Here is an 11,684-nt window from a genome sequence, read left to right on the forward strand (position 1 = left end):
GTGGAAAACTTCCTCTGTCATTTTCTAAAGTTTAATGTCTGTTAATGTCTGTTCATCAGATTTGGAGATGGAAACCGATGTGATTACTTTTGAGGTCATTTTGGGAGTGATTTTAAAAAGGTATCGGGAGCCTAGTTGGATTTTTCAACAGCATTCTCTAGTTTTTCTTTAGTTTTTGGTGCCTTAGGGTGTTTCTGAAAATCCCCCTATGCACGTTAATACCTTTAAAAATGGCTATTTTTTGTTAACTGAAATCAGAACTTTGCTATGTGTGTATATATGTCAGTTTAACTTTTTAAATAAAAATAATTGATATAAAATAAAAATTAATGTATAATAATGTGTATACATAATATGATAAAATAAACCAAAATAAAATATCACCACTTTTACATGGCCTTCACTCAGTGTTTTGAATACATTATATCCTTGCTCAACATTTGTTTCATTTCAAATTACTTTTTTTCAAAAATGAAAATTTCACTAAAATTGTTTTTTTTTTAAATTTTTCCCCCAAATTTATTTAACAAAAAGTATTTTTCAGTGTGTTTAAGTTTGGGGTTTTCTTTCATTCTTTCACTGAATACCAAAAAATGAAAACATTTTGGTTATCCAGTTTTCCAAAATTCCATATTTTCATGGACAACTTTGATGTTTCCCTTTCAACATTTTTCATCCAGTGCTTGCTACAGTAAAATGCCTGTCATATATGATTGCTGAGAAAATGAATTAATTGTTGATTTTAATAAATCATTTTGAGGGAAAAAGGAATGTTTTATGGCTCCAACTCAGGATAGACTTTAAGGATGTGCTTAACTTTAAATATGTGCTTTAAGTCCTTTCTAAGCAAATTCAGTGACTATTTAAATCAAGAGGAGTTTTGCTAAGATTTCACCCATTAACTCCAACAGGACTTCAGAACATGATTAAAGTCAAGTCCATAGTAACTTGTGTCTTGAATGTAATCATGATTTTTTTTTTAAATCAGGATCGATGTACTTTATGCTAATTATCTTATTTTCTTCTCCTAACCGGATAATGCTAAAGACACTGAATAGACAATGATAACTTCTCTGAGTAATTTTTAAACCAGCCTAGCAAAGATTTTATATTGTTTAGGTTGGTTTAAAAACTTTAAAGCAATTATTTTTTTCTCTATTGAATTCTATAGGCTTCTAGAGTTTTGTTTTTTAAGAGAAACTTTACTAGTTTTATCTCTAGGCTTTTAGTTTAAATGTTCAGGGGCTTTTTATTTATCTTATTAGTGATTGCTCGTTACGGAATCATTTATAATTATTAAGATGCAGAGGAAATTTCATTATAAGCCGTAAAATGGGATTCTCAAATGGGGCCCTAAAGAATTTAGGCTCGCTACTGCTACAGAAATTAAATGGGAATTAGGGGTAAAATTTTCAAAAGCACCCCTAAGCAGCTTAACATTCTAAATCCCATTTTCAAAAGTCACCTAGGCACTCAGACACACATTATAAAAAGTAACCTATTTCCCCTTGCTTATTCCTTCCCCCCACCCCCCACTGTTCCTCAGACGTTCTTGTTAAACCCTGGATTTGTGCTGGAAATGGCCCACCTTGATTATCATACACACTGTAAGGAGAGTGATCACTTTAGATAAGCTATTACCAGCAGAAGAGTAGGGTGAGGGGGGGGGGGGAGAGAGAAAACCTTTTGTAGTGATAAACACACATTTTTTCATGGTTTGTGTGTATAAAAACATCTTCTGTATTTTCCACAGTATGCATCCGATGAAGTGAGCTGTAGCTCATGAAAGCTTATGCTCAAATAAATTGGTTAGTCTCTAAGGTGCCACAAGTACTCCTTTTCTTTTTTCAGAAACTTTAGTGATTATCTTTTAGAAGCTCGTGGAGTACACACGAGAACCCAGAGGACAGGAGAAGGACAAACAGAGTACTATCTTTAAAACTGGGATCAAAGACGGTCTGGGGAATTATAGACCAGTTATCCTAACTTTGATATTTGGAAAGCTACTGGAAGAAATTTTTAAACACTCAATTTGTAAGCATGTAGAGGATAACAGAGTTATAAGGATGTTTGGCATAATGCAGTTTTTAACATAAGAAAACATAAGAAGGATAAGGAAGGATAAGGAAGAATTTCCTTGTATTTGTTTTAAACCTGCTGCCCATTAATTTCATTTGGTGGCCCCTAGTTCTTACATTATGGGAACAAGTAAACAACTTTTCCTTATTCACGTTCTCCACACCACTCATGATTTTATAGACCTCTATCATATCCCCCCTTAGTCTCCTCTTTTCCAAGCTGAAAAGTCCCAGCCTCTTTAATCTCTCCTCGTATGGGACCCGTTCCAAACCCCTAATCATTTTAGTTGCCCTTCTCTGAACCTTTTCTAATGCCAGTATATCTTTTTTGAGATGAGGAGACCACATCTGTACGCAGTATTCAAGATGTGGGCGTACCATGGATTTATATAAGGGTAATAAGATATTATCCGTCTTATTCTCTATCCCTTTTTTAATGATTCCCAACATCCTGTTTGCTTTTTTGAGTGCCGCTGCACACTCTGTGGACATCTTCAGAGAACTATCCACGATGACGCCAAGATCTCTTTCCTGATTAGTTGTAGCTAAATTAGCCCCATCATATTGTATGTATAGTTGGGGTTATTTTTTCCAATGTGCATTACTTTACATTTATCCATAATAAATTGCATTTGGAAATTTGAAGTTGTGAAGGCTAGGACTATAACAGGGTTTAAAGGAGAACTAGATAAATTCATGGAGGTTAAGTCCATTAATGGCTAATAGCCAGGATGGGTAAGGAATTGTCCCTAGCCTCTGTTTGTCAGAAGGTAGAGATGGATGGCAGGAGAGAGATCACTTGATCATTACCTGTTAGGTTCACTTCCTCTGGGGCACCTGGCATTGGTTGCTGTCGGCAGACAGGATGCTGGGCTGCATGGACCTTTGGTCTAACCCAGTATGGACAGTCTTATGTTCTTATGTACAACACTTAGAAAGGAAAATTCAAATGCACAACCTCAAAATTGGGAAAACTAGCTAAATGATGGTACTGCTGAAAAGAATCTGGGGGTTATAGTGGATCACAAATTGAATACGAGTCAGCAATGTGATGCATTTACCAAAAAAAAAAAAAAAAGGCTAATATCATTCTGGGGTTTATTAACATGAGAGGCATATGTTAGACCTTGGAGGTAATTGTTCTACTTGACTCAGCACTGGTGAGACCCCAGCTGGAGTACTGTGTCCAATTCTGGGCACCACATTTCAGAAACGATGTGGATAAATTGGAGAGAGTTCAGAGAAGAGCAACAAAAATGAAAAAATAAAAGTTTTAGAAAGCCTGTCTCATGAGGAAATGTTTAAAAATCTGGTCATGTTTAGTCTTGAGAAAAGAAAGACTTTGCGGGGTGGAGGTGTCTGAAAACAGTCTTTAAATATGTTGAGGGCCGTTATTGAAGAAGATGGTGAACACATGTTCTTTATATCCATTGAAGGTAGGACAAGAGGAAGAAGGCTTAATCAGCAGCAAAGGAGATTTAGGTTAGAAGTTAGGAAAAACTTTCTTAACTCTCAGGGTAGTTAAGCTCTGGAAGAGGCTTCCAAGAGAGGTTGTGGGATTCCCATCACTGGAGGTTTCTAAGAACAGGTTGGACAAAGGGATGGCCTAGGTATTCCTTCCAGCCTTACATATCTATAATTCTAATACTCTTAACCTCCTTTCAAAAGCCTGATGTTACCTGTGCTGTTCCAGAAGCAGATCAGGGACTTACTGTGACCTAGAGAGTCCCATTCTGGCATCTAGTTCCCTTCATGCTTCCTGACAGCACCATCTCTGTGGCTCTCCCAGATTACTTACCCTCCAAACCAATTTATCTCTGCTGTTTAGCATTTTGGTGGCTGTTTGTGTGGGAGTGAGGGGGAGAGTGTAATATAGGTTCCACCCGTTCCCTTACTCTGCCATCCCTCTTGTTGGCCTTCTGCATTGTCTCCATGGACGCTGTAATCCCATCTTCACTGGAATCCATTCTATGGGTAGCTCATGCAGGGTAATAAAGGAACACCTGACAATCTAATACCCCCCTGCCCACGCATACAATGTGTCTCCATTGTGCCCACCACAAAAGTGGCTAGAATTTCAATGTCTCCTGCTTCAGCTTCAGCAGGACCTCCCTGAACACAGATGATGATTCAGGGCCCTTCTTGGAACCCCCTCTAATTTGTTTATGTTATTCTAGGTAAGACAGTATGCAGCCTTGTTACAGACAAGAAATGGAGGCAGATAAAATATGAAGTTACTTGCCCCAAGCCCCCACAGTGAAGGAGCAGGGAATTGGATTGATCTCTTCTGAAAGCCAACCTAATGCATTACCCACGAGACCATTTTAAGTTTTCCCACAATGAAGGAAGAAATGATGTATCATTTTAGGTTTCCTGCATAATTGATATTCTCCCCCTCATTTTGGGGCTTTGTCACACATTACATCCCTTGTTTAGACTTGGAGAAATACAAGATATGCTATTGGATTATGCAATTAATAGATCTGTGCCATATATCATTGCAAGTTGCATGTGTGTGAGTGTTTAAATTGCTCCATGACCTAGCAGGATTTCCTGACCAGGACTGTAAAAACATGTTTTGCACTTCACTGCTTTCAATGATACAGAACTCTTTAATGTAACTGTAACCATCACACAAATCAGCAATTCTTTCAAATGCATCTGAAAGCTGTATTTGTGGCATGATGCGTAGATGAATAAAATCCAAAGCAGTGATTTAAAACATTCCCAGAACATAACAATGGCCATAGTGGGTCAGACCATTTGTCCATACAGCCAAGTGTCCTGTCTTCCAACAGTGGCTGGTGCCAGACGCTTCAGAGGAAATAAACAGAGCAAGGCAATTGTTCAGTGATCCATCCCCTGTCACCCAGTCCAGGCTTCTGGCGGTCAGAGGTTTAGAGGCACCCAGAGTATGGGGTTGAATCCCTGACCATCTTGACTAATAGCCATTGATGGACCTATACTCCATGAACTTATCTAATTTCTTTTTGAATCAGTTTATACTTTTGGCCTTCACAACATCCCCTGGCAATGAGTCCCACAAAAAGACACAAAAACAGGAATATACATTCCATTCAGCAGAGTTTATTTACCAGCCATTTAAACAAAAGGAAATCTAACGCTTTTCTAGCTAGATTACTTACTAACTTCAGAGAAGTTCTGAAGAGCATTCCTGACCTGGTCCCGGCAAAAGCATCACACAGACAGACAGACCCTTTGTTCCCCACCCCCTCCAACTTTGAAAGTAACTTGTCTCCACATTGGTCATTTTGGTCAGGTGCCAGCGAGGTTATCTTAGCTTCTTAACCCTTTACAGGTGAAAGTGTTTGCCTCTGGCCAGGAGGGATTTTATTGTTCTGTATACAGAAAGGTGGTTACCCTTCCCTTTATATTTATGACAGGAGTACAGCAAAACAAATTTTTACCTGTTATTAACAGGTGCTTCCTTTGTGGTTAACAGTCTTTTCTAACTTCTAGCGGTTGTGGTTACATTTTTAAGCTGAGCTGTTGCTATCTGCCTCTTAATGGAAATTTTTCTCATCCTCTTCGTATGCTTTATACACACAGTTAGCTTGACCAAAGTTTTAGGCCTATTAGTTTAGGCCCATTAGATTTTTCTTCCACAGATATGTCACCTAAAAAGAATGGCTCACATCCTCTGCCGTGAAGACCGATGCAAAGAATTAATTTAGTTTCTCAGCAATGGCCTTCTCATCCTTCAGTGCTCCTTTAGAATCTCGAACGTCCAGTGGGCCCACTGGTTGTTTAGCAGGCTTCCTGCTTCTGATGTACTTAAAAAAAATTGCTATTACTTTTTGAGTCTTTGTCTAGTTCTTCTTCAAATTCTTTTTTGGCCTTCCTAATCATATTTTTACACTTTATTTGCCAGAGTTTATGCTGCTTTCTATTTTCCTAACTAGGATTTAACTTCCACTTTTTAAAGGATGCATTTTTGCCTCTCACTGATTCTTTTACTTTGTTGTTTAGCTATGGATAATTCTGTTCTTTTCTTCAGTTCCAGTCATCATACCACACATAACTCAGGAAGCCTCTAATAATGATTCGTCAATGTTTAGTTCTGTGAGAAGTGACTTTCTGCAAGTGACGCTGTGGAGTTCCAATCTTATTGTCTCATAGCTACTTCAGAGAAAACTTGTGTATATAAAAATAAAAAGAGGCTGTTGATTCTCACAAAAACTCTTTCCCCTCCCCATTACCATACCTAAAATGTCATCTCGGGATTTCAAAGATTTAATGACCAAAGGAACAAAAATGTGCATGCTTCCTGCATAAATGGCCTGAAGTTGGTGCTTACCTACAGACCACTGAAAATGACCTGACTACATTTCTTATGGGCAAACAGAGGATGGTCACAGCCAATAATATATTTATATTTATACACACATACACACACACCTGGTGCTTTAAAATAGCTAATTAAACAAATCTGAGGAAAAATCTGAGCAAATTGTATTGGAATCAAAAATTCAGACAGAAAAAAGGTTATTTAGAACTAGGAGTTGTTTAAAAAAGATTTACTAGGTAGCCCAAAAGCCACCATTCCACATTTCTGAGAGAAGAAAATGTTGGTTAAGAGCCCATCCTGGTTAAGGGGGGGAGTTAAAGTAGCAGTTAAAATAGAAACAAAAGTATAACGAATGGAAAAAAAAGAGAAAGTAGATAGTGATGAATATATATAAGAAGCTATGAAGTGTAAAACATTGATAATGGAAGCTAAAGACATCAGGGAAAAATCCATCAATGGCAGGGCTAAGGAAAATAAGAAGGACATTTTCAAGTGGATCTGGAAAAAAAGAAATCATAACAATGGCACAGGCCTGTTACTAAATGGAGAGGATAAAACTGATGATGATGTAAAAAAAGTAAAAATATTCAATAGATATTTATGTTGTCTATTTGAAAAAGAGCCAGGATTGACCATTATGTACTGAAAAAAACATTGAGTGAAAATTTTTGACCAACCCTACTGAGTTTTCTTACCAGTGTTCAGGAACTCGTGTTGGATGCTGTACAAACATACAGACACTATCCTAAACAACTGGAAACCTAAGAGAGTGGCAGCAGGTGCTGTCGAATAGGTTGAGGAGGTGAACAAGGAAGATGGTGGCGATAGTATTCTTAGACAAACATTAAATAAGACAAACTGTATTTTTTTCTACTATTTTCCTCAGGGCTGTTTTCACTTCCTTGTTTTTCAGGCTGTAAATGATGGGGTTTAACATGGTGGTCAAGATGCTGTACTGGATAGAGAACAACTCATCTAAAACAAGTGAAGTGATTGAGCTGGGTTTCATGTACTGGAAAATTGCTGTCATGTACAATAAACCCACCACAATAAGGTGGGAGCTGCAGGTGGAGAAGGCCTTATGACAGCCCTTTGCAGAGTGTATCCTCAGGATGGTGGAGATGATGAACACATAGGAGACCAGGGTGAGGAGGAAGGAGCTGAAACCAAGTATCACAGCAGAAGAAAGAAGAGCTATTTTATTGGTGAAGGTCCCAGTACAAGACAGCTGTAATAGTAGAGGGAGCTCACAGCTGAAATGGCTGATTTCATTGGGCCCACAAAAGTGTAACTTTAACACAAGGACAGTGTTGACCAGTGAATACAAGAGCCCCATTGTCCATGAACAACCCACCAACTGGCTGCAGACTCGTTTGTTCATGGTCACCACATAATGCAATGGGTGACATATGGCAGCGTATCGGTCATAAGCCATTGCTGAGAGTATGAAAATTTCAGTAACAGCTAAGAGCAGGATGAAGAACATCTGGGCAAGGCAACCATTGACAGAAATGATTTTGTGCTTTGCTAGGAAATTCACCAACATCTTAGGGACAACCACTGAGGAATAGCAGATATCGACAAAGGACAAATGAGACAGGAAGAAGTACATGGGAGTGTGGAGGTGAGGATCTACCCTTATTACCAGCATAATCACCATGTTTCCCACTAGGGTAATTAGGTAAATAACGAAAAACACCAAGAAGAGGAAAATTTGGAGGTGTGGGTCATGAGAAAATCCCATGAGAATAAACTCAGTCACATTGGTTTGGATTTCCATTCACAGATAGTGACCTGTAAAAAGAGAAAAATAAATGAAATTATCCAATATAATAACAGTATTTGAAAATTCCACGAGAGAAAGAGATTTTCAAAGGCACCAAGTGGATTTAGATGTCCAAATTCTAATTCCACACACCAAGTGACATGAAAATAGGGTTTGTCCTATTACATTAGGGTTTACATTAGTATTTTCTTTAATTACAAAGGCATCAACACCTTCTCATACTGTGACCCATAAACCCAAGATCCTCTTGTGGACACCTCTTGCACAACCCATTTTCTAAACCAGATCTTATATCATTCATTCCATAACTAAATATGTTGAAACTGCAAAAATATTAAGGAAATATTAAAAGACCATTTGCAAATAATCTTCTGATCAGTGTGGTTGTATTTGGTCAGATAACTTCATAAGAATAGCATAACAAATGTCTGTCTGTTGTCTGTCAATGATTTCCATAGATGGGTGCAATTCACTCATGTGTTGCTATATCTCTATGCCAGCATAAGTACAAAGACTTCAGGAGTATTATCCCAGTAAAAAAATGGATCACATCAGTGGTGAATTATGACTCATTTGTGACAGGTTTGCAAATCAAAGATGTTTTTCACTAGTTTCCAGCTCCGATGTTAAATATGTGATGTGGAAATCAGGATGTATTCTCTCAGTCTAGCATAATGTTACAGGCCAAGGTTTGCCAAAGTGGGTTTGTCATAAATATAAAGGAAAGGGTAAACACCTTTAAAATCCCTCCTGGCCAGAGGACAAACCCTTTCACCTGTAAAGGGGTAAGAAGCTAGGATAACCTTGCTGGCACCTGACCAAAATGACCAATGAGGAGACAAGATACTTTCAAAAGCTGGAGGAAGGGAGAAAAAAAGTCTCTCTCTGTCTGTGTGTGTCATGCATTTGCCGGGAACATAAAGGAATGGAGTCTTAGAACTTAGTAAGCAATCTAGCTAGATATACGTTAGATTCTGTTTGTTTAAATGACTGAGAAGTTAAGCTGTGCTGAATGGAAAAGATATTCCTGTTTTTGTGTCTTTTTGTAACTTAAGGTTTTGCCTAGAGGGATTCTCTATGTTTTGAATCTAATTACCCTGTAAGGTATTTACCATCCTGATTTTACAGAGGTGATTCTTTTACTTTTTCTTCTATTAATATTCTTCTTTTAAGAACCTGATTGCTTTTTCCTTGTTCTTAAGATCCAGGGGTCTGTGTTCACCTACATAAATTGGTGAGGATTTTTATCAAGCCTTCCCCAGGAAAGGGAGTGTAGGGTTTGGGGAGGATTTTGTGGGGGAAGACGTTTCCAAGTGGGCTCTTTCCTAGTTATATATCTGTTAGATGCTTGGTGGTGGCAGCAATAAAGTCCAAGGGAAAAAGAAAAATAGTTTGTACCTTGAGGAAGTTTTAACCTAAGCTGGTAAAAGTAAGCTTAGGAGGTTTTCATGCAGGTCCCCACATCTGTACCCTAGAGTTCAGAGTGGGGAAGGAACCTTGACAGGGTGGTGCATTTGATTTTCTCATTTTTTGGGTGGTTGACTTGGGATCACTTAAAGGGGGTTTATTTTCTGAAATTGCTGAGCACTCGCTGTATAAAACCAGACCTCATTAAGGTGACTTCAATCTGAGGCATCCAAATCTGCCCAGCAGCAATATAGGTTCAGCAGGCTAAATTCTGACACCTATTTGACCCCATTGTTTGCACTCCTGCCTTCTGTCAAATCTGTACAAAACCACTGATTCTACGATGATCTTAATACAATTTACTGGGCAAGTTGGTTGATGATGCACAAGAAGGAACAGAATCTGTCTCAAACTCCCCTAGTTTTATTGGCTCTCGATCCCATATTTTGGCTGTAACCTCAACAGATGTTACTCCGGATTCTACTGAAGGAGGGGATTGAAATAATAATGTCATTCTTACAACACATTTCAAAATAGAACAGCACTTCAAAGCCCAGATCATGGAATAGAGTCCATGTTGAGCCCCAGTGAAGTAAGTGGGGTTCTGCATAGGTGCCATTCCTGGACCTGACTGCAGGATGTGGGCCAAAACCTTTACTTGTGTGACCAGTGCCCCGTAACACTCTATTTCTGTTTAACTGATTGCTCATGAAAGCCTCAATATACACACAAACATTACAAACAAAAGAAAAAATGTCTTCTTCCTATTACAACCGTTGTCTTCCCCATGATTCCCAACTGAACATTCCATCTTTCATCTTGAAACAATGTACAGTAAGTTGTTCAGAACAGTGCTATTCCCTTTTGAATAGTCTTTAAGTCAGTACAGATGAGACTGCACAAATAGAACATTAATACCTAGTTCTTATAAGAACATAAGAATGGCCATATTGGGTCAGACCAAAGGTCCATCTAGCCCAATATCCTGTCTTCCAACAGTGCCAATGCCAAGTGCCCCAGAGAGAATGAACAGAACCAGTAATCATCAAGTGATCCATCCCGTGTCGCCCATTCCCAACTTCTGGCAAACAGGCTTGGCCTGCCCATCCTGGATAATAGTGGATGTATCTAGTTCCTTTTTTAACCCTGTTATAGTCTTGGCCTTCACAACATCCTCTGGCAAAGAGTTCCACAGGTAGACTTATATAGCATTTGTCATGAATAGATCTCAAAGCACTTTGAAAAGGATGTCAGTATCCTCACCCCCATTTTACAAATGAAGAAGCTAAGACACAGAGAGATGTAAGGCTGGATTTTTGAAGGTATTTAGACACCTAAATGCTTTTAAAATCTTTCCCAAAGCCACCCAGCAGTACCAAGACTAAAACATGCATTTCCTGCAGCCACATGCAGTTTTCAATTCATTATGCTACATTGTCAGCAATTTTAAAATGTTGGCTAAAACATTTCAACTCGGGTGGCTACACTTAGGTACTGGAAGCCATAAGTAGGTAACGGACTAACTGGCCTGAACTTCAGAGATGGTATGACCTCCCAGATTCAAATAGACATCAATGGGAGCTTATGACGCTGCTCATCTCTGACAAGCAGGCTATTCATTTAGAGTGACCGTGTATTGATTTCATGGGGGGGGGGAGGAAATTGCATTCAAAATTTTCCCTTTGTTCAATGGAAATCCAACAGTCCTCAAAATAAATAAGTAAATAAATAGTTTCAAAAACTCTAAAATTATTTTTTTCATCTTTTAAAATACAATTTTTTTTAAAAAAAACCATTAAAATGTTGCTTTTTTGTTAAAATATTTAGTTTTCAGATTTCTAAAACCAAATGTTTTTCAGGCTGTGGGTTTTTCATTAAAAATAATAAAAATAAATAAAACAGAAAACAAAAGAAACAAATCTTTAGAAAAAATGTTTTGCAAAATTTCCTATGAAAAACAAGTGACATTTTTTGGCCAGATCTAACTATTATCACTCATGCTAATGGTGGCAATTCGGTAACTCTGTCTTGCTTTTCAGTTGTCCTAGAATACAGATTTTCTAGGAGCAGGATTTATATGGTGCTATTGACATCAACAGCAGAA

The 11,684-nt window shown here is 38.2% G+C and overlaps 1 protein-coding gene across 1 annotated transcript; it reads right to left on the bottom strand.

The window, feature by feature from the left end:
* Window positions 1–7,231: 7,231 nt before the first annotated feature.
* On the bottom strand, window positions 7,232–8,167 carry LOC311529486 (olfactory receptor 5V1-like; the record flags this gene model as incomplete). The annotated part of the gene is made up of 1 exon (XM_084645431.1): window positions 7,232–8,167. One exon carries the CDS (start codon window positions 8,165–8,167, stop codon window positions 7,232–7,234), a length of 936 nt encoding a protein of 311 aa, XP_084501557.1.
* Between the last annotated feature and the right edge of the window lie 3,517 nt (window positions 8,168–11,684).

This window comes from Lepidochelys olivacea (assembly GCF_965140295.1).
Source record: "Lepidochelys olivacea isolate rLepOli2 genome assembly, chromosome: 13".
Taxonomy (NCBI): Eukaryota; Metazoa; Chordata; order Testudines; family Cheloniidae; genus Lepidochelys; species Lepidochelys olivacea.